The sequence below is a fragment of the Pan paniscus genome, chromosome 8, assembly GCF_029289425.2.
Source record: "Pan paniscus chromosome 8, NHGRI_mPanPan1-v2.0_pri, whole genome shotgun sequence".
NCBI lineage: Eukaryota > Metazoa > Chordata > Mammalia > Primates > Hominidae > Pan > Pan paniscus.
The window spans coordinates 141,586,488-141,609,875 of NC_073257.2; the positions used below are offsets into that span (position 1 = coordinate 141,586,488).

A 23,388-nucleotide genomic window follows, 5' to 3' on the forward strand; every position below is an offset into this window, starting at 1 on the left:
GAGGGTGTTAGCTCGGATAACTGGGGCTCCTTTGAGAGGACAGGTTCCGTGGGGCTGTGGGTTTCAAATAACATCATGGAGGAGGGAACAGAGAGGCTTGAAAATAAACGGCGGTGGCGGGGGGGAGCACAGAGAAGCCAGGCCTGGCAGTGGCACAGGTGTCAGGGGTTTCATGAAGGAGGGGCCCGGGAGTGTGCCTGCCACATGGACACTGGAGCGAAGGTGCACCCTGAGGCAGCCCACAGTGAGGAATTCAAATGCAGGTGCCTGGGCTGGATCCTGCAGGGCCTGAGTTCTCTGTTCCAGGGGCATCTTCATCTGAGGATTTGGGGTGTCCGTGCCCTCTCTTGGTTGAAAGTGTTAGAAGCCACGTTGGAGAGGCCACCACTCAGGTGCTAAAGTTAAAGCTCTAGATTTTGGTGCCTGCCACTTAGCTGCATGGCCTTGGGAGTTATTCACTCCTCTGCACTTTGGTTTTCTCATTAATCAAACCAGAATCCAGATACTCACCTCCTGCCTTGTTATGGGAACTAGACGTGGGCGGTGCATGTGGGGGCACCGAGCACGGTGCCCAGCACACAGTGGGTGCTCAGGGGATGGGGGCACCGAGCACGGTGCCCAGCACACAGTGGGTGCTCAGGGGATGGGGGCACCGAGCACGGTGCCCAGCACACAGTGGGTGCTCAGGGGATGGGGGCACCGAGCACGGTGCCCAGCACACAGTGGGTGCTCAGGGGATGGGGGCACCGAGCACGGTGCCCAGCACACAGTGGGTGCTCAGGGGATGGGGGCACCGAGCACGGTGCCCAGCACACAGTGGGTGCTCAGGGGATGGCAGCTGCCATGATTTTAGGGACTGAATGCTTTGATACCACCCAAATATATGGTCTGGGGTGGTTGTAAGTAGAATTAGCAGAGGAGATGATACAGACTCAGAGTTGAATTAGGGTTTGAAGAAGGGCTTAGGTCTGGAGCGTTACAGGTGGGAGGACCAGCAGAGAGTGGTCAGGAATCAGGAATGACAGGACACACCTGGGGAGCCTGAGCGGCGGCTTCCAGGCAGGGAAGAAAAGCTCGGGGCAGTATGAGTCCAGACCAGGGGCCTATCAGGCGCCTTCTATGCAGGGTCAGGTGGTAAAGAATTATCTCAGGCTTAGTAGGCTAGAAGATGTCTGTCATAGCTACTCAGCTCCGTTGCTTTCTGAGTAAACAAATGGGCATGGCTGTGTTCCAATAAAGCTTTATTTACAAAAACAGATGGTGGGCCAGTTCGGTATGTGGAGGCATGTTGACTATGGACACCTTGAAAATCCCGTGTGGCAACAGATATGAGCCAAGTGGTGACGTGGACTGCCCCATCGTTGAGGGATGGGGATGCAAGGGCAGCAAGGAGGTCCTGTGGGTCCGGGTGTGGCGTGGGCCCAGCGTGGCCATGGCATCTGGGGCCTCAGCTGCAGGGTTGCAGTGGAAGGAAGGGGAAAGAAGCTCAGAGTGCATTCTGAGGGTCAAACGGGCCTGTGACAAACTGAGGTCACTTCACATGTACATGGAGGGAGACAGGCTGTCTTTGGAGCAGTGTCCATGCAAGCCTGCCTGGAGGGAGCTGCCACCCTCAGCTGCAGCCCCAGACCTCGCGGTTGCTCTCATCCGTCGTTCCCAGTGTGGGCAGTGACGCAGCACCACGGTAAGTTCTGTAGAGTGGACGCCACTTGCTGGCAAAACCCAGCAGGGCAAGGAATAAGTGTCACCCAGTCTTTATCCAGAAAAATCCACCAATGTACTTTTAGTGCAGTATTAACACATGGTGGAAAATGGAATTGCCTAGAGGGTTTTAATCTCTGTTGGATTATTCTTGTACCTGTACCTGTCTGATGGTCGTGTAAGTCCATGTTAACAAACCTGGGACCACAGGAAAGGGAGAACCGATGTGAATACAAACAGGTGGAGGATTTCCAGGTGTCAGTGGGGTCTGGGAGACTTTTCCAAGAAGTGTTTTCATTGCAGTTAACATTTTTAAAGATGAATATCTCACTATTATAAAGGTCAGTGCCACTTCTGTAATATTAATTTGCAATTGAAAGGTATTTTCTTTTAAGAAGTCCCCTTTTTCAAGTTTCTCAAACTGGAATTTTCTTGAGCATCTAAGAATCCTTTCCTTTCAAAAGATCCCCAAGTTACCCCGGTCTAAGCTAAGAAGGGTTCAGCGTTGGCCGGAAGCATAACTCTAGCTCTCCAAGGCCTTGGGCTGCGGCAGGGTTTGCATGTCCAGGCAGCAGGTGGAGGCTTCTCTTGGTCAGTGTGTCTGCTCAGGGGGAGGCCTGGCTGGGGAAGCGGGTAGCAGTTTGGGACCAGAGCTTAAAAGAGAAGGAGAGACCGGTGCGGTGGCTCAGGCCTATAATCCCAGCACTTTGGGAGGATGGGGCAGGTAGATCACAAGGTCGGGAGTTCGAGACCAGCCTGACCAACCTAGTGAAACCCCATCTTTACTAAAAATACAAAAATTAGCAGGGTGTGGTGGCGCACGCCTATAATACCAGCTACTCAGGAGGCTGAGGCAGGAGAATCACTTGAACCCGAGAGGTGGAGGTTGCAGTGAGCAGACATCATGCCGCTGCACTGCAGCCTGGGCGACAGAGCGAGATTCCATCTAAAAAGAAAAAAAAAAAAGTGGGACTTTGAAAGTGATGACAGTTCCCACAGTTCCCATGGGCAGGTGGCTCAGAATGAGGTGGCCTGAGGCCCACAGTCTGTCCTTGGGGACTGGGTGGCCCCCACGTCCAGGCAGCAGGGAGAGGACGTGCTGGCTGGCAAGATGGGGTAGGAGAAGCCCAGGGCGTCAGGTGCCACGGAAATAAAGCTGGTTGCCTTAGTTGAATGGCACCTTTGAGTTCCCAGAAGCTCTTCTCAGGGGGAGGCTCCCTGTCTTTCACCTCTGCTCTTCTGAGGTACCAGTTGAAGGGTTTGGGGGGTGAAATCAAGGCATAGGGCTCCTGGCAACACTGCCCCTGGCTCTGGGGTTTGCATGCCGGGGCTTCTTCCTTGTCCTGGCTGTCAGAGAACACCTGGAAATAAATGCTGCATTGTTTTGCCGGAAAATCCTGACACCACCTCCTGCCTTCCCCTGGGAGGGCTGAGACCTGGCCTAGGCATGGAGCTTACGGTCCACAGACCTGCCTGCCTGCAGCATGACAGCCTCCCAGAGGGCTGTACTGATTTTTGAAGAGGAGGAAAAGGCATACAAAATTGGACTTGCCAGCCTGCTTTGAGTAGAAATTGGTGCTTCCTAAAGGGAATCTTAATTGGCTAGCTTCGAAGCTAAAATGTTTTCTCCCCCTTCCCTTCTCAGAACTCTCCAGCCCCCCTGTTTGTTCTTGTGAGACTTTTCTGAGCCCCAGTTACTTTTCTTTCCTGCTTTGGAACATAATTGGATTCTTCGCTGGGTAGAGTTTTGCTTGGAAGACCTGAGGGTGTAGCTGAACCAAGTTTGAGCACCCTGGAAGGAAGACAGAAGATGCCGGGAGACCAGCCAGCTCGAAGGAGAAAGGGAGGGGGGCAGCAGCTGAACTCTGGCCTCCAGCATGATTTCATCCTTTAAACTGAAAACCCTGAGTTTCAGTGCCAGCGACGACACTTGTTGAAAAAGTACAAATGTTTTCTGCTTCTTGTAATCTACTTCTTGCAAATATTAGTACTCTGGAAAAAAGATTTATTTTAATAATGTGAGTTTCAGATTTTTTTCTGTAGTTAACGTTGTTTTATTACTCTATATCCTTGCCAGAAAGCGTGTTTTAAGAGTTTCAGTTCAAAATTAAATATGACCTCAGTGTTTTAAAATACAATTATATTAACTGTCCATTTAATAGTTGCTGAGGATTTTTTTGGCCACTGATGGATAGTCAAGATACTTGTCTGAGATTAAATGCAGTATTCTCAACTCTGCTAACCAGCTAACTTGTTCCAGCTGCAGCAATCAACAGGCAAAACAAGGGCTTTCTATGAAGTGAGCTGGAGAAAGTTGTTCCCGGATAAAATTGCAGTACTATTCCATAAGCTGTGCTTTTCTTTTAAAAACTCCACTGTGTTTGATAATAGGGAACTATCTATTATTTATTTAGAACTGTACAAACCAATTTACAAGACAGGTAATTTAGTGACAGAATTATTTATTAATGAGCCCAAGTATACAAGTTAATGGGACTGAGCCCCATGGAGGTCAATCCTCATATAATCCATGCCTTTTGGAAAGAAAAGTATTGTCTTCAGAACATTTAGTTATGATTGTTAAATTTAAATTACGATATATTCTCTTGCTAAGGCAAAAAATAATTTTTTCTGAATTGCATGATGACAGAGTTAGTCTGTAAGCTGTGTGGAGATGAATTGTGTCAATTAGGGGTAGGTACATCTTAGCCCTGTTGGTACCAAAAGTATTATTTCTCATTGCATGGGCTCACAGGAGAAAGCAAGCCTGTTCTTTAATAGAGACGACAAATCAGAAACCGCTGCCTGCCTGGGAGATGGAACAGTCGTGCAGGCGAGGAGCTCAGAGGGCGGGCGTGGCTTCCCAAGCTCTGGCACAGCCTGCAGGCCTTATCAGGTGCTCTGCTTCTAGGGTACTCGGCACTTTGCTCTTCCGGTGGATGGGGGAGGGGCGGGCTGTTCCATGTGACAGCATGTGGGCTTGTCATGATTCGGGGTGACCACTGGCTTCCATTTCCCAGGAGTGGCTTTGTCCTCGTGGTCTTACGGTATGTTTCCAGTAGATGAGAAGGCATGCCTACAGACAGGGCCTGCTGGTGTCTGCTGTGTGTCACGGGGGGAGGCAAGGTTTTCCTCACTGGGACCTCTTCACTCCCCCTTTATTAATGACCCCCTGGCTCCTCCCCAGAGGCCCAGAAGCCTAGAGGAGAAATGAAGGTACAGCATAGATGCCTTAGTGTAACGAGTGGGGCTGCTGGAACTCAACAGACTATTTACAGTTACAGCATGAAGGTGGTGCTTGAAGGATTTGCTGCTTCGTTTCATTTTTCTCATTTCATCTCATCATGAAGTCGATTGCATTATCGGGGGTGGGGAATGGAACAGACACAGAGGAGAACCCACCAAGTTCTGCGTCTTCAAACCTGCAGCATTTCCAGGTTCCGACTGCAGAGTCCTATCAAAGTAAGCAAAATTGGAAGTGATGCCCATTTCCTGGGCTTTCACAGACTTTGTTATTCTGCAGTCTACTACAAAATCTGAAAAGGCAGAGAAATGTAGCTTTCACTGTTTAGAAAATCTTTGTGAGTTTTTCTTCCCCCTAGGGAATGGTTTTCAGCAAATTATTCATTGGAAAAATGAAATCTGAAACGTAGGTGTATTTTCAGTGCACGTGCTCCGGAGGAGCCTCAGCACCCTTGTGTCTTGTCTACCCATTCGCTCAGTGGGCAGGGATTGAGCACTGGGAATGTGCTGGGTCGGAGCCCAGGGCTGGAGGCAGAGTTGGGACCAGCCCCAGGATGGTGCGTGGCTGTTTGTCCCAGGGCTCACTGGAACAGCCCTCCTGGGCAGCCCTCGGTTGGCTTCCATTTCAAAGAGGAGAGCTGGAGTGCTTCAATTCCACGGAGATGCCCCAGACTAAGGTCTTTGGAGTCAGGCTTTCATTCCATTCCTGGGTCTGTCCCTTATGTGTTTGGTAAGTTGTTATTACATAACCTCGGGACCTCAGTTTCCTATTTTAGAAATAGAGATAATGGTACCTTCCCCAAGGGTCTTTGGGAGGAATAAATAGAACAGCTTATAATGGAATGCCTGGCACATGTTAGGCACTCAGTAAATAGCAGCTGTGCAGTGTTGTGCGAGAGCTTGCATCGAGCTGTTTTCCTAGAGTGCGTTGATCCTCAACCGTGTTCATGTACCCCTGCCCAAGGTGCCATATTGTGTAATGGAGATGTGACGTCGAGGCGCCATGTTGCCTGGAACTTCTGGAGTCAGCCACCTTGCCTGTGGCTGACCTTGGCTGTGTTCCTGAGAGAGTGAGGATGTGAAATTGCATGACACAAAGTCGGTCATCTTGTGCCCGTCTCATCTACTCTCACTGGTGGTTCAGTTCTTCTCTGCCCCTAAATTCTTACATCCCAGAGCAGGTTCTTGGTTGAGACACAGGTGCTTGTCTCAGGTTTCTTTGGAAAACTCCAGTGGCACCAAGCGGTCAGTAGCCTGTAGCGGCCACTTGCACTGTTGTCCTCTTTTGTGGACGTGGACATTGACTCTCCATGTCTGGTCTGTGCAGGAAAGAATGAGTCCTCTCTTTCTCACTCCAGAGCCTGCAGGGGCACCCACCCTCAGCCGGGCAGGGCAAGCCAGGACAGAGGCTTTGAGGGCATCCGTGGAGGAAACTGCAAGGTGTGCAGTTTGGCCCAGCAGAGAGAGACCAGAATGCAGAGGGTACTCAGGGCAGGCGGTTGCTGCTCTGGGCTGTGTGCGTCATAGCGTTTGCATGACAGACACCAGCGGTTGACCAGATGCCCCATTTGAAGCCCATGTCCAGGCATGCAGTGTTGATCTCTGTGTATAGATCGACGTGGCTTCTTCTCTAGGGTTGGGGAAGAGAACTGTTTAATAATGCACAGTTGCCTAGCCTCAAAGATCCTTTGAGAAATAGCTACTCTGTGCAAGTTTCAACAATTTGTTTAGACTAATGGAATGACTCTTTAAAAGTTTATATCTTTACAGATATACAAGTGCTTTATTTCTAAGAAACTAATTTAAGCTGGGAAAGAAGAATGTGCCTTCGTGTGTGTGTAAAACGTTAGAAAGCAGCTCTGTTCACTGCCGTGGTGGTGGAAGGCATGTGCAACACAGACATAAGGCTATTTGAACTCTTTATTTGCCACATTTACAGTATTAATAATAGCATTTCTAGAAGTTGTCACATCAAGTAAAAGATCTTCATTCCAGGCTGTCTTTAGGGGCCAAATTGAGACTGGATGCATGCATTTAATAAATTGTAGTCTCACGTAGTCATTTTTGTAAATAATTAGTTTCAGAGAAAGAATAAGTTAGCATATTGTATGCATCTAATGTTGCAAATGTACATACAGCAAACTTTGCTATTAATCAACAGTCAAGCACCGCAAGTGGGGTCTCATACATAATGAATTGTGCTTAAGCCTCATGGGCTTCTTGATAGAAAAATAAAAGAAAACACAAGTGCGGTAAGCTTTTGAATAAAATTTAACTAGATTGCTCTGCATCCTGTAATTGTTTTGGAATCTTTAGGGACCTGATCATTCATCTATAGTTTTGGGGTGTTTTTATCTTCATCTGTCAAATAGTAGAGACTTTTAATGATATGTTAAAATGTTGATAAAATACAATTTTCCTTTTAATGATTTGAACATTTGGCGGGGGAAGTAAATAGGCTTTTTAAGGCTTTCTGATCTGCCAAGTATACTATTTGGGTTGTCTTTTAAAAATATTTTCATTATTTCCTGTATTTTTAAGAATCAATTATTTTTTTAAAAATATATATATAGTTCTTATGGGGAAGAGTTGAAAATTTACATAAAGTGTTCTCTGTATTTTTGGTGGGTGTTTTAAAATACTATGGTAAATACCTTTGCGGTTTTGTTTAGGATCTGACATTAATTTGAGCCCCAAATATTGAGGGCATAGCGTGCCGGTTAAAAATCGGTATCCAGTTTTAGCAAGATACCTACGACCACCCAGAAAGTAACTTGGAACCTAACTTCATTTTAAATGGCCTCTTTCTCCTCTTCACATTATTGACATTGGTACATGAACCCGTTGGTGGCCTATGATAGGATCATAAACATAGGATTCATTTTGGGATGGGGTTGAAGGCATAAAAGCAAGGAGTGAGATTTATGTCCACCTTTATTATGAACCACACAGTAAAAGTGCAGCAAAGATTTGCTGACTTGACAGCCGGAGCTCCTCACAGCCCTCCCGCAAGCACTCATGGAACCCGGCCTTCTCCAGGAAGACCTCCTGTTTACTTCTGCACTAGGAATGGGCTGTGCTCATCACTTACTTCCCTGTCTTATAGGATGTCCTTTTGTACAGAATGCATCTTTAAAATAGGCCCTACAACTAAACACATAACAGTCAATCAGTAGACTCACCTGTGATAAGTGGGAGGCCCTCTTGTACCAGAAAGTTTAAAAAAAAAAAATACTCATACCTGTCATTGTTTGTTACATAAACTTAAGCGTATTTTTGATGTTTTGTGCGTGTTCACTTTTTCCTTTCATAGTTGAACACATCTTGTTCTTGAGGTTGCGTGAGAAATCAGTAGGGTAGCACATGAATCACTGAGAACAGCCCACGGTGTGTGGTCAGTGCCATCATCATCATCGTCATTAGCAACGGCAGCTCGAGACCAGCAAGGCTGCGGTTGTGTCTGTCATGAGCCTGTTGGCATGCCGTTTGTTTTTTATCTTTGCACAGTTGCACTGTTGAGATCCATGTTTCCTATTACTAACATCAGCACTTTTAATTTTCCCTGTTTCTACTCAGTTTCCTAAAATAACTGTAGAATATTCAAATAACTGCATGTGCTTTGTCAAACGTACATGGTCATAGTGCCCAAACAGTTGCTGGCCACCACGCAGAGCCACGGAGCAGTCACTGCCATGTTCCTTCGCAGCCTCCTCGGGGCCTCCATGAAACATCGGGGCCAATGGAAGGCGGAAGTGCTGTTTCTGATGTTGACCCGTGTGTTTGACCCTCACCTTCCCTTCCTGCGCAGTCGGCTGTCAACTCCAGAGGAAGGGACAGCCCTGAGTCAGTATTCTCACCACTAACCGCATGCATTTCAGATCCTCAGTAAATGATTGAATGAAATTAAGCCACTGCATTTTTCTGAAATATAGAGTCAAAAGGTTTTATTCGGCCTCCTGTTTAAAATAAAATGATCTTTATTGAGAGCAGGTAGCATAGTTTATTTCTTTTCTTCAATCTTACCCCTGAAAGAAAACATCTGAGCTTTAGCAGGAAGTTATAATTAAATGCAGGACAAATCCATCAAACACAAGACACTCTGCTAGAGATCTCTAAATGGGACATAATCGTGCATTTACCAGTGATATTTAGCAAGAGTCTCCATGCAGCGTGGATAATCTTTGGCTGAAGGCATGTTCCTACATGAGCCCCGGAGTCTGCTGCTCTGCCCTTCAGTCCTGAAGCCTCTCCTGGCCCTCCACACCAGGTTCTGGAAGCCAGAGGAGGTGAGGTGCTTACTAGCTGGGCTTGGAAAATGTTGCTCGTCACCTGAGCATCTAAAGTGCTGTGTGTGGCGAGGCCACTAAAAGCTTTTCAGATCCCCACCGGTTTCCATGCAGCCTCCTTCACAGCCTCGTGGAAGCCTTGCGTCCAAGCTCGGCACCTTGCCAGATTCCAGAGGAACTCAGAGGAGCACCTGTCTTTGGAACGAACTCTTTCCTTGGGTGACCCTCCAGGTGGTCAGGTAGCATTCCCAGACCATAAGATGAAAACGTCGTCCATGGAGAGAGAGAGGAGGTGTTCAGGTCACAGGAGAGGCAGAGGGTACACAGCACTCCCCATCTGGAGTTGTCCCACGGTCAGCCCAATGGTGCCTCAGATGTGAGTAACTTATGAAGGACTCTTGGCCAATTTTCTTACATCAAATAGGATTCAAGCCAAGTACATCGTGTGTTAATGTCTCTGGGGAGTAGAATTCATTCAGAAATGGACATTTAGTGATTCTCTACTGCCAGTGGGATCTTAAGGCACCCAAGAATCTGAATACCCAAATCTCCCAGCTGGCTGGTCGAGTTTTAGAATGTTGAGCACTCTAAACTGGGAAGAGCCTGGAAGCTGTGGTACCAGGAACACTCACTCTTCCTGCTTTCTGCTTTCCTCGTGCCAAGCTGGGCTGAGATCAAGACTCCTGGGGCACTTGCTTCCTCTACCCTTTGTCTGTGGCCAGGTGGGATTCCCACACAGTCAAAGGAAGCCCGTGTCCAACAGGGGCCATTTCCCTTAAATTTCTCTCATCATCCCCAGCTCCGCTGTGCCTCAGGTGGGCCGCTGCCACTCTCCCTTCACGTTCTTGATAATATCAGTGTCTTGAAAGGAAGCTTCTTGCAGGTAGGGAGGACGCTTTTCCCTGGAATAGCTGCTGTGCTCATGTGAGTTTGTGCTGGAACATTCTAACCACCTTTCTGTGCCCTGGTTTGGGTTGAAGGGAAGGAGATTTAAATCAAAATAAATCTGCAAGGCAGTTCATCACTGGGACATTGTTTTTCCAAGCCAGGGAAGGCGAATGGGTTAGGGCAGCTTCCCACAGACGGCAACTCCGGGAGAATATCACCGGGGCCTTCCAGTCTGCCGCAGCCCCGGGAGCTTCTACCCAGGGCAGGTCAGTGTCGTCCAGTTTGATTTTAAGGAACCCCTGGCATTGCCAACAGTTGTGTTTTTCTTAAAGAAATCCTTGAGCCGGGTCCACATGGCTGTAGCTTTGCTGTGTTAAGGTGCCCGACGCCCTGTTGTCACATGTACACACGCCCAGCAAAGCTGGGCTGCTTCACCCACCAGCCACCATCCTCTCGTGCCAAGTCAAAGAAAGTGAAAGCCACCAGTGTCATGATATTTGCCTCGGGATTATTCTGTGGGTGACACGTGATGTCCTAGGAGAGGCCTAGAGGAGGTGCGATTCTGATGGGCTCTGAGTGTTTCCCCACCAATGCTGGGAGAAGGTCTTGTCTCCTGCAGGGTTCAAGGGATGGGATAGGAAGGGGCTGAGCTGCCAGGCAAAAGTCTTGTCTCCTGCAGGGTTTGAGGGATGGGACAGGAAGGGGCTGAGGTACCAGGTGAGGGTCTTGTCTCCTGCACTGGCTCCTGCTGGCCTCATGAGCTGGCATCCGTGGCAGCACCTGGAGCTGCAGGATTTGGGCTTCCGAGCAAAGGTGCTCCCCCGGCAAGGATGGGGCGGACCACAGGGCCGGCATTTCAGTGGTGGGTGAGTTGCAGGGCCCCTGGGGAAGACTGGGACGTGGGATTTCCACGAGCGTGGGCTACGGAGCCCGTAATTGTTAGTGTTTCAGGGTTCACCAGTGGGGAAGCCTGAGGAACTCCCCCGTGATAAGCACCGCCGTGAGAGAGGCCATCACCCCAACTCTTCTTCCAGGGCCGAGCACGGCGGGGACGGAGGAGAGGGCAGGGCAGGAGAATAAATTTCATTTTACTGTAGAAATGGAAATTTGTGTCATGGCTTTAAAAATCTGGTTTTATGTGTGTGTTTAATGCCATTCATTTTAAATGTAGTATCATAAATCCTTGCTTCAGAATCAAAGCTGTTTAATTACATTTCACCCATGAACAGTTATCTAATGCCAATAGAGAAGGAGTTAAAAAGGAGAACTACAGAGTAAATCAGAGGTTGAGATCTTCAGCACAAGCATAAAAAATCAATTTAAGATGAATTTTACTACTATAAAAATTCTTCAGATATCCTTTTAAGAGTGGGAACTGCTAGGAAAGCCAGCTCACATTTCAATTCCCTCAGCAGCATGAGGGAAGGACGCCCGCGTGGGCAGAGGCTTGGCGTGCACCCCGTTTTGCTCAGGGGTGATGAGGAAGGAATCCTAACTCTGGAGTCTGAGCAGTTGCTGGGGGCACAGAATCTCCCAGCTCTCGTGGTAGAATGCCCCCTCTCCCACAGTGTACCCTCGCTTCCCTGAGAAACCCCATCTGCGGGGTGTGATGGCCAGCGAGACCCCGCTAGTCCTGAAGACTAACCCTGACCTTGAGGTGCTTGCCTTGCCAACCAATCCCACATCCCAGTCTTACCCGGGGACCGTGCAACTCACCCACCACTGAAACGGCAGCCCCTGTGCTCCACTCCATCCTCGCCGGGGGAGCACCTTTGCTTCGGAGCCCAAATTCTGCAGCCCCAGGTGCCACCACGGACACCAGCTCATGGCACCAGCAGAGGTAGTGCAGGAGACAAGACCCTCACCCAGCGCCTCAGCCCCTTCCTGTCCCATCCCTGGAACCCTGAAGGAGATGTCAGCTGAGCTCTTGCTGCAGGAGGTGCCAGGCCCAGGTGGCTGGATCAGGGGTTTTGTTTCCTCAGTTGAAGGTCGGGGCACATGGGCCCCATCACGCTTGCTCTTCCTGTCTGGGCAGTGGTGGTTGACAGCAGCCAGCTCTGCATCACTCGGGAGGGAGCCAGGGCTAACCCTCACTGCACGGGGCTTCCACCCCTCTGTTCGGCCGCCTTCCCCGGGGATCAGGACAGCAAAGTACATTACATATTTCTCCATCGTTCTTCTTAGATAGCATCAGTACACTGTTTATTCGGTTAGCAAAGAGCAGAGCAAGAATTGAATGACTGAAGATGTGTCTCTGAAACTGAATAATATTTAAGCCAAGCAGAAGTTCTCCTTTCCGTGGCCAGACCTCACTAACGGGGAAGGAAATTGGGCAGTGAGAAGACAGCACTTCCATGCCCTAAGGAAACTCTGAGAGAGGCCACTTCGTTGCCTGCTCGGCAGGCCCATTCTCTGCCTGCAGAGTGAGCCCGGCTTCCCCCAGGGCCTCTTTGTGACGGGACCGACAAGGGTTTCCAGGCAGTGGCTTGGGCTGGGGAGACCTCAACCTGTGTATTAAGGGTACTGGGCTGAATGAGGGCACTGTCTGCGTGAGTTCCCTTGGGCAGGGATCTGGGTAAGGCGGCAGCTTGGAGAAGACCGGGGCATGTTCTGTCTGGCCGCAGTGTCCACGGGGTCAGCCTCATTTAGCCGGCTCTGCTGGGCTTGGTTCTCAGGCCCGACTGCTGGTCACAGTTATCCGTGGCTGTCGGTCATCCTAGTGAGCTTCTTTCTTTTTCCCTTCATTCTCTGGCTCCTTCCTTAAAACTGTCAGGATTTGTGTGCTTGGAAACCTCTGACCACCCTCCTGCTCCACCGTGAAAAACAGTATATGGGGGACCCTATGTGCATCTCACCCAAAAAGGTCCATTTTTAGAAAGACCCGAGGATCTCAGCGGAGACTTTTACACCCACAAAATGCTCCAGCCCAGAGACCCAGCCTCCAGCACAGGACAGCGTGCGAGACTGGCCCGAGGTCTTCCATCGCCGCCCCTGCTGTCGGATGACATGCACGTTTCTGCACCTGCAGGACCTCAAAGCGAAGTAACCCTGGACACACCCTTCACTGGGTCTCTTTCCCCCACGTCTCCCCCAACAATGGAAGGCAAGCACCGCTCCACACGAAAATAACAACACGGGTGCAATTCTGTGCCTCTCCTTAGCTTCTCCCTGCCGCCCCATGGGCTTGGTCATGGTGTCACCACGCACTGTAGATGTCGCAGATGCAGGCCCCCGGCCGTGTGTGCCCCTGGGCATGTCTGCTGTCTTCTGGGGAAATGGAAACGCCACCATAGGCATTTACTCAGGCAAAAGCTCCGGAACTTTAGATCCCAGCTTCACCGTTTTCAATTGTCTCTTGTTAAAATGTGAGTATCCCAGATGGAATGCAAAAGAGGTTCCTGCTGCTGAGGCCCTGGTTTCTTTTCTGAATGGATGTGCCAGGGTATTTCCGCCCACAGTACACTTTAAGCCAAAGTAATTTGTATCATCTTTAACACAAACCCAATACACGAAAGGCTGTGTTTGTTTAACTAGACGTGTAAGCTATAGTTATCTTTATTTCCGCTTTAACTGCATGAGAGAGTAAACCTTTTTAACTATAAGGAAGGTGTTCGGCTTCCTTCTATCTCTTGCCTCATTATGTACTTTTGTCTTTATTCAGATTTGTACAAGCTTGGTTTTTACCTCACAGGAAAAGCGAGAACTAATTGCTCCAGAGATCATCTGAGCTCTTTGTGTGAAGGTGTTTTAAGAAGTTGTGACTACATCTTCTTTTCTAAAACAGCCTCCAATTCTGTGATACAAAGTGAAATGCCAGTTGTTTGCAGCTCCAGGGCTGTGGTCCTCCTGGACACCAGCGGTAGCAACAGGCCCCATCCACACAGGGCTGGGGAGACAGGTCCCCTTCTGCACGGGGCCAAGGAGACAGGCCCTCATTCTTACAAGGCCAGGGAGACCAGCAGAATCAGCACGGGGCCAGGGCAACAGCCCCATCCACACAGGGCCGGGCAGACAGGCCGAATCCGCACAGGGCTGGGGTTGGAGCTGAGAGTCATCCCTGACCCCAGCTTCATGGTCCTCCTCCAGCTCTTCCCTGCACCATTGCCATGTTCTTACTGCTGCAGCCCTGCTTCAGGGCAGCTGCAGTGCCTTCTGCCTCTGGCCAGGGGCCCCCAGCCCCCACCAGTCACACTGTGGGCCGCACTCATAGGACAAAGTGCCCTTCCCGCCCTGACACGCACAGCCCTTGCCCACCTTTCTGTGAGTCTCAGTCCCTGAGGCCTCCACTCTGCGTCTACGTTCACACTGTCTGTCCTACGCCCGGGATGGCTCTGTTGCCTCCTCTCCATGGACTGGCCATGCATCCCTTGTGTGGACAGAGTCGGGACGGTGCTCCTGGCTGCATCGGCCACCTGTGCTGGGCCACATGTCCAGGCAAGTGAAGCCTTCACTGGGCAGCATGGGTGTGTTGAGGAGAAACATTCTGTAGATCTCAGCGCACGCCCCCCAAGGCAGCCCAGGAAGGAAGGGTGAAGGGCCCGCGGGAGCTGTGCGTCCACAGCATCCACAGGGCAGTGACGTTTCCCACCTTTTCACAGAAGCCTGAGGAGCAGCACTGTCTGCAAAAGGAAACTAGAAAACTTCGGTGCTCCAAGCCTGGGAAGTCCCGGGGAAGCATGCCGTTTGTCTGGGGCCTCGAGAGCCAAGGAAGGAAGAAAGGGAGTCACCTGAAGAAATCGGACCCAGGGCCAGGGCTTCCCACGGGGGTCCACAGCACTTGAAATCACAACGGGATGTGTCATGCACTCCACAGCCCCGGGTGGCAGCGGGAGACCTCCCCTTCAGGGCCGTGTCCTCAGTCCGTGGAACACAGCCCCAGAAAATCCACCCCTGCTGGAGATGGGGAATCCTTTCCATGAGGGGCCACCAGGTCGAAGCCACGGATGAATGAACACCCCCAAACAGAAGCAGCCACAAAACAGTCTGAAGCGACTCCCAGAGGTACAGGTTCAAACTGCAGGAAATCAAAGGGAGGAGAGTGTCCAGAAAGAATCAAGAGGGCCGCGCAGTAGCTCACACCTTTAATCCCAGCAGTTTGGGAGGCCCACGCGGGCGGATCACCTGAGGTCAGGAGTTTGAGACCAGCCTGGCCAACGTGATGAAGCCAACATGGAGAAACCCCATCTCTACTAAAGATGCAAAAAGTTAGCTGGCCGTGGTGGCAGTCACCTGTAATCCCAGCTACTAGGGAAGATGAGGCAGAAGAATTACTTGAACCCGGGATATGGAGGTTGCAGTGAGCCAAGATCGAGCCATTGCACTCCAGCCTTGGCAACAAGAGCAAAACTCCCTCTCAAAACAAACAAACAAACAAACACCAGGAAGGTTTGAGAAAGAACCAAGTAGACACAGGCACACGAGGCACAGGGCTGCCCCGGAGAGGACAGACTCACCAATGAAGGAAACACAGAGTAGGCCCTCTGGAGCGTGGGAATCAGGGGACTGAAAGTAAACCCTGAGGAATCCCCTGAACACAGCACACGGCCATGGAGGAGGCAGAATGCGTGGATATGGCCTTGCGTTGTTGGACTCGGGGTGGGGTGGGCTGTGTGGTGCAGTCTAATGACTGTGTCGATATTTCTGGGAACTGTTTTCAATAGTGAGTGCTTGATGATTTAGGTGCAGCCGTGCCATCTGTAAGTCTTACAAAGGGACACTGTCACTTGGGTTGCCTTGCGCTGTGATGCAGACTCTCAGAACACATGTCCTGGGAGGCCTGAAGGTGGAGAGTGGTTGCGGGGCCTCGGTGCGTTCTTGCCTCACCAGTCCCCTTTTCTGCTGCACAGCTAGTTGAGACGCATGTGCCCGTGAAGCAGCCACAGGTGTTTGCCCGTTTAGATGCAGTAGGTGTTTGCTTTTCCGATATGTGGAGGTAGGGCCCAGAGGTTTACTAAGCCCCTGTTCTCACTTTTGCAGTGCCATGGAGGTCCCAGCCCCCGCGGCAGTTCTCGGAGGTCCGGAGCCCCTGATGCAGTGCGCAGCCTGGCTGAATGCCTATTTCCACCAGCCCGAGGCTATCGAAGAGTTCCCCGTGCCGGCTCTTCACCATCCCGTTTTCCAGCAAGGTCGGTAACTAACCCATCTGCGGTGTTTCCTTTGGGGAGCTTGACTTATTAACGATCGCTGACATCACAGTTCATTTATTGAGTACACCAACTTGGTATTTTTACATCAGCTAAACAGAGGCAGCGTTTGGCCGAGCTGGAGGGATGGGGGTTCGCCGCCTCCACCCACTCCAGCGCTTGTGTTAGTTTTGGCACAGGGTCGCATAATTCTTGGCAAAGGCAATAAAAATGATGCATGCAGATCGACTCTTGACTCTCGCTGGCTGAAAGGTTTAAATAGGAACACATCTGAATGGCAGTAAATTTTTCAATAAGCTTATTGTGAACTTCAACTATCTGCTTGCCAACAGCACAGAAAACGAGACTTGTGCGTGGACATTTAGCTATTTCCATACACTCTGTTGGTGACACTTACATCATAGCACGTAGCAGCATTGGAGCTTCTCAGATAATTTTACATTTAATTTCTCAAACGTACCAGAGTTAGATATATTCTTTCTTAAGAGATGGCTTGAGAACTTACCTGTATATAGCCTGCTTAAGGCTTGTGATAACCTAAAACATTTCCCAGACATTTCTTTTAAAGCTTGTGTTTGGCTCTGCTCAATACAGAAATTAATTACAGCAACTAAAATCATTCCAGACACATGCCAGAAATTTATTTTGCATAGTGAGTTTTTCATAATCATTTTTGTGTATAAATGAACGTATATTCATATATGATGTATATATGGAGTTGTACACTTACATATCCTTAAAGGGAAAAATTACCTTGAGATTTTAGATGTGGTGAATTTAAAGCAATTTTGAATTTCAGATCAGATTTGCTGGGTAAGCTTAACAGTATTCTAATTGCTGCGGTGCTTCTCAGCACAAAACAAACTTGAAAATGGAGAGAACTTTTCAAGGGAAGCAGGTAAAGAAACCCATGAAGGTTGGGCTAATACCTGAGTTCACTAACCAAGTCAGACAGGCGAACAGATGAAGTCATGAGCACGTTTTGTGCATAATGAACTGAAGCTGTGCAGCTATAATGAACCAGGCACCTTGCTGTCCTCTGAATCATACAGAACTGTCTCCAGAAGGGTTCGGTGGGGATCTCTAGGATGGGCAGGTAGGAAGCTAGAGTGGGTGGGCCTTTACATGGAACCACAAACGTCCAAGAAACCTCTCATCATCTCTGCCCACCAATGGGCCGCTGCCAGGACAAAGGCACTACCAAAGCCTCCTGGGCTGCCGCCAGCTGGGGGCCACCTCTCCCCAGCGCCACAAGCCAGTGAGCCAATTAGACGGTGTGGGGGACCTTGCTCACTGTGCACCTGACGGGCCGGGCACAGGGCAGGATGTTGCTGAATGGCCCAAGGAAGTCAGAGATTGGTTTTGTTTATTAAAGTTGGGGCTTGGGGATCTTAGAGTGGTGAACTCTTCTCTATACGATCTCTGTTTGGGGGCTCGCCTGCCAGGAGGAGCAAGGCTGACGAGCTGTCCAGAGGCTTTTCTTCTCCTTAAGCCTGTCAAATATGTGAGCTGAAATGTAAGGTCTCAGGACAGAAAAGTTCTCTTACAAAACCAGGGCAGGAGGTATCTGCATAATCGTATGGAGGCTGGGAGAATGAGCCTGCAAACCCCTGAAGTTTACCTAAGGTTTGTTGGGCAACTTCATGAAAAACACAGAGGCAAAAGTTCCATGAAAATCGTTAGTTTTCTCCAAGTCGTATGGTGGCCCTGGCCATGGAGCTAGACCCTGCTGGCCTGGTCTCACCAGGGTCCAGAGAGTGGTGTGCTCTCAGGCAGGCCAGGAAGAACCAGAGGAGGAGGCTTCTGCAGCTGCTGACAGGAGCTCCAGGGCAGGGGTGGCCAGCAAGGAAGGTGGCACCGGAAATAATCAGACACTCTCCAAACCACCCCTGCAAGCACTGAACCCCCGCTGAGCCTTTTCCCCCTCACTTCTGCCCATGGCAATGTTCACTGCTCCTAGAGCCGAGGACAGGCGGGCCCCTGGGGCTTCTCAGTCAAGTCCCTAGTGCTTAAGCAGAGTTGGGATTGGCCACACCTACCCCTGCCTCCCTGGCTTTCAGCCCACGCCAGGCCAGGCTGCTTCCTGGGCTGACAGGTCATGATAGGTCTTGGTGACCAGGAAGACCTCAGAGTAGCCGCCAGGATACTGGTAAAGGCTATCTGGCTCCCCCGTGGCCCTGCCCCTCTTGGAAAGCCCTGCAGTGCGGGTGGATACCTCTAGCTGGGACGAGGTCCACTCCAGCCAAATTTTGGGGTGGGAATGCGACAGCCTCTCACATGCTTCTCTCTTGGTGTTCTAGGAACTCTGAGGCTGGCTGCAGACCCAGGGTGCTGAGCTCAGGGCCTTCTCTCGAGGGTGGGGGCTGGAGTCCCCTGGGCTAGGCCTGCCTGCGGATGGTTAGTGGTTGCTGTGGGGGCTGGGATTCCCCACCACAGCATGTGTAAGCCAGGTTTTTAACATTTAGCTCAATCGTTTACTCCTGGGCAGGGGCCAGGTGTATGGATTTTACTGTTTGAAGAAGGGGAGGTGGATGGTGGATGGTTGCTAACAGGGAGTTAATTGGTTCTCCCAGATGTGGATACGCCCCTCTCTGTCTGGCATGAGTTTGGTTTGCTCTCTGTCCAGGTTGTTATCTTGTAACATCAGTGAAATCAACAGTGAGGGGGTAGGTCTTTTAGAGGAAAAGTCTTTTGACATATCAGAGCCGCCTGGAAGCTGTGGAGTAACAGAAATCAACCTGCTTTGCAGACTGAGAGGAGCGGGGGTCCATTGTAACGTGGAATGAACATTTCCTTGACCAATTCCTTTTTCTGCGCATTTTAATTTTTGTATATGTTTAATATACTTTTGCATATCATTTTTCACCATAGTCTCACTTCTGAGATTGAGACCAGGTTTATCTATTTCAACCTGGTTTGTCTATGTCAACATTTTTAAAAATGTGATTGTATTTGAGCTCATCCTTGAGTTCCAGCACATTGACCGTTTCTTTCTGAAGGCCTGGCTGGTAAAACTTCTGACTGCGCAGTACCAGGCCCTCATCCCTTCCTCAGGCCTGTCCTGCTGCTGAAAGACCCTCTCTCCTGCACACCGCCTCTTCGCAGTACCACCTCACCTTCCAGGATTGCTCTCTGGAACGAACATGCTGTTTGTGATTTGCTTTTTAAGGCTAACCACAAAAATATGCATTACGTTGAACCATATGAAATTGCTATTTTTTAGGTTAAAACTTATCAAATACCAGAAATTTCAGATGGTTCAACTTCTTATCTTGGGGAATTTCCAAAGACAGGTTAGTAGCTAGGTAGCTGTTGAAGTATTTCTGCCAAGGGACAGTGAAGCTGCCTTTCCCGACCAGGTGTCCGGAGGTCCCCGGGGCTGCCTCATTGTGAGGTTGGGACAGGTGGGATTTCCCAGTGGGAGGGCGCTGAGGCTCTGGAAGGAAGCCTCATTGTTCTGCTGAAGGGATTAAGAGGAAAGCTGAGCTGTCCAGTGAAGCATATTCTGATTTCTCGTTCAAGTGTTGTTTTAGTCAGGTCATTTCCTAAAATAAAATTAGTCAAAATTTTCTTGGTTTTGGGTTTTTTGGCTTTTTTGGTTTGCTATTCTGGTTTTTTTAAAGTGTCAACAAAATCCATTTTCTAGCTACTGTGTGACCGAGGGCTAGCATCTTGTCGTACAACGTAGCTTTTTAAGGAGGTAATTTTTTCCCATAAGCCTCTCGCAAGGGTCAGCTTTGTATTTATTTCTAATTCATTTTTCCTCAAGAAATACTTATTTAATGAAGCCATTATTTTTGAAATACGTTTTTACTTTTTTCTTTTATAATGAAATATCATTTAAACTTTTCTCTGAACACTCCCTGATTTCTTAGTGTTTATTTATGAAAATGTTTAGCTTCTTTACATAATGTGCCTCCTAGAGAAGCTGTAGAGGTCAGCAGCCAATGCAGCTACAAGAAATCCTTTCTACCCTAGTTTGCCAAAAGCGGCTTTTTACAATGAGTTCAAGAAAAGCAGACCTACGGAAAGCGAGGATGGACTTTCAGATACAGAACCCATCTGGGCACGTCCTCAGGTCCCTGAGCCCTCCCACCCATGGAAACCCTGCCAGCAGGTATGGCTGACCCCAGGCTGCTGAGGGAGGTCCTGCCAAGGCAGGACCAGGCCTTGGGGCTGCCCGTGTGAGACTGTGGGGAGCCTAGCTGGGACCCCAGCCTTCTCACAGTTGAAGGCGTTCAACGGACGAGTTCTGAGTTTTCTTTCTAAAGTGACTGCAATGTTCCCTTTTAAATGAAATATTTAATACTTTAATAATTCCTTCGTCACAGCTATTGGCTTACAGCTATGAAATCCAGTTGCATGACAGCAGTAAAATCTCCCTTTTTTAACACCTGCTGGTAGAAGTAAGTTTTTGTAACTTCTATTACAGAGCCTCAGAAAGGATTCATATTTTTGTATTTTTGTGTCTCCATCGAATTCCTCATTTCAAAAGGGCCTCTAACAAAAGCCCTGCCCCAGAGTTAAGGGAAAGGGCCTTCAGGGTGAATTCATTAAGGTTCCCACCGTGTCCTGGAAGATGGGCCCTCTTTGCTGGTGCTTCTAGTGGGGACTGCTTGGGTCCTGGAAGGGTCATGTCCCGGGAGAGGATGACGAGGGAGGAGAGGAGAAGAGAGTGGCATCATTACTTGGGTCCTCACTGGAGACAGCCCTTTAAGATTAGAAATCCTTCTTGAAGAGCCAGCCCCCTACAACCCCATCCTGCTGCCTACTCACATCCAGGAAAGAGCCCACCCCTGATGGGTGCCCAAGTAGGTGGCCTCCCCTGGAAAGAGGCATTTTAGCCCTCCTCACCCGAGGGTCCTAGGGCCCATTTGGGTGTTCTTAAAATGTGCCTTGTAAGTCGTGATCCAGCCTGAGTTTTTCTACAAAGGCGCTGCAGCCAAGAGGGGATGTTTTTCTTGTAGCTTCCACATAGATCACGGCAGCACGCAGGCTTTGTCCTTTCAGCACTTTGTACCGATATTTTCCCTGAACTTAAAAAAAAAAAATTACCAATTGAAAGAGAAGAGAATAGCTAAAATAGGAGATGCATTTGCAACCACCTGTGGATGGCCACCGCTATTCCCCTTGATTTTAAACGAGGGCTCATAAATATTGTTGACCTTGCTGAGATATTACCTGGTGGAGCTGGAAGGTTTGTAAACCTTCTTCCGATGCCCGTTTATTGATTAGAACAAGCTAACAACACTGCACTTAAGTGGAAAAAACAGCCGGTAAAAATGTAATTCTTTCAGCCTTAGGGCTGCTGTGCTCCTTTTCTGGAGAGCAAATGTGGAAATCAAGATCTGTGGCCTTCTGGAACCTTCACCAGGAAAGGTGAAAAGAAGAAGAACCCATCCACAGCTGAGAGTGGATGGCAGGCCCGCGGGTTTCCAGGTGGCCAGTAGGATTGTCCGATGTCTGGAATGAGTACCAGGGGCCGCCACCAGGAACACTTGTCATTTCTACCACGGAGAGGAAAGCCCAGTGCATTTCTGTGGTTCAGAAACTTGACACAAAGAGAAAAGCTGGAATGTTTAAAAGCAAAAATAGGGCAGGGATCAGTGAAAGTGTAGGATGTGTGTGAAACACGGGTAGAGTGAGCGCTGGTGGGGATGGAGGTGGTGAGGGGTCTTCTGTGCTGGGGACGTTTACTTACACCAGCCCTGCCCGCCAAGAACCCATCCCCTGTGGGTCCAGAAGACCAGATCCCCGCCGATGTCCTTCCCTTTCAGAGCTGTCTGGAGGAGCATGCCACTAGTACCCAGGGTCTCATCTGCTGGCACACGGCCTGACTTTCATGGGAAGTCCCCATCGATGCTGTTCCCTTCCCAGTGAGTGGGCTCCCGTCACCCGTCCTGGCTCATTTGAATACCTGCATCACCTCCAGCCCCTCAGCAGAACAAGAATGTCAGATAATCCAGAATGCTGTTGAGAGCTGCTCCAGGTTGGGGGCTCGCAGCCCCAGCATCCAAAAGCCTGGTTTCAGCAGGACATGCCCGCAGAGCCCCTAGGCACCCCGAGCTCTCCTGGTTTGCCCGGGCTTTGCCTGCACGGGCTGGCCCCGTGGACTGCCTGGCCAGGCCAGCCCAGTAACAGCGAAGCACGTCACTCTCAGCTCCTGAGCTTGGCTGACCAGCTATACTCTGGCATATTGGTGAATTTCATGGGCCAAAGAACCTGAGGTTCAGATTGTGTCTTAGTTCATTGTTTCATATTTGAATATGCAGTTTCCTACCTAGCAATTGTCATGAGTACTTTCTTGCTGTTTATACTATGAACAACATCTTGGGCTAGGAGAGAGTTATTAAAGTTTCAACAATGATTCATTCAAGCACTTTCCTTTTTCAAGTTACTCATATCTCAGTTCATTCAATGGGGTTGGGGGATATGTATCGGAATCCTCTAGACATTTCATTTATAATATTCTACCTACAAATTTTTATACTTCTTACCCCTCCTCAAGATACACTAAAACCTTAGCATGGGCACACGCACACACATACCCTGTTTCTGAGAATTATTGTTCTAAAGGAATTTATCAAAATGGATGTAGCTCTTATGAATGCTTTTGCTGTGTGCTTTACCCTCTACTAAGCCTAACATTCCTAATTTAATAGCTATTTTTGTTTGAGACTTAAAAACTGTGCGCATTAAAGGAATGTTTTGCCGTTGAGGAAACGCCAGCCCCTCTCCTAGGAAAGGGGTGCTCGGCTCCTGGTCCACTGGCAGTGGCTGGAACAGAACCACGGCCTGCTGAATCCCAGGAAATTCATGGTGTCCCTGTGCAGAGCCCTCTGACTAATCAGCGATCCCACAATGCCTGTAGCAGAAGCATAGTTAGGTGAGAGTTTTATCCTGAATGTAAGAGGTGGCCAGGTCCTTAGTTCCCATGAGTCGGGGGTAAAGGAAGCAGCCCTCACACAGAGTAATTGACCAAGCCTGAGAGGGAACCAAGAGGACTGTTTGAGAGTCAGCCACTTCCAAACCTTGGTGGACATAACGAGGGTCTCTACTACAATAAGCAGGACTTGCAATATGTAAAATTATTATGAGTGCTGCTTTTATGGGAGAATATTCGCATT

The 23,388-nt window shown here is 49.3% G+C and overlaps 1 protein-coding gene across 3 annotated transcripts in view; it reads left to right on the plus strand.

Annotated features, from left to right (window-relative positions):
- The window catches only part of MGMT (O-6-methylguanine-DNA methyltransferase), a 306,952-nt gene that overhangs the window by 230,074 nt on the left and 53,490 nt on the right, over nt 1-23,388 (plus strand). For all 3 annotated transcript variants that reach the window (XM_003816271.5, XM_063607584.1, XM_034931711.3), the window contains one exon: nt 16,095-16,243. In XM_003816271.5, the coding sequence (XP_003816319.1) occupies nt 16,095-16,243 (149 nt within the window). The remainder of the gene's footprint in view (nt 1-16,094; nt 16,244-23,388) is intronic.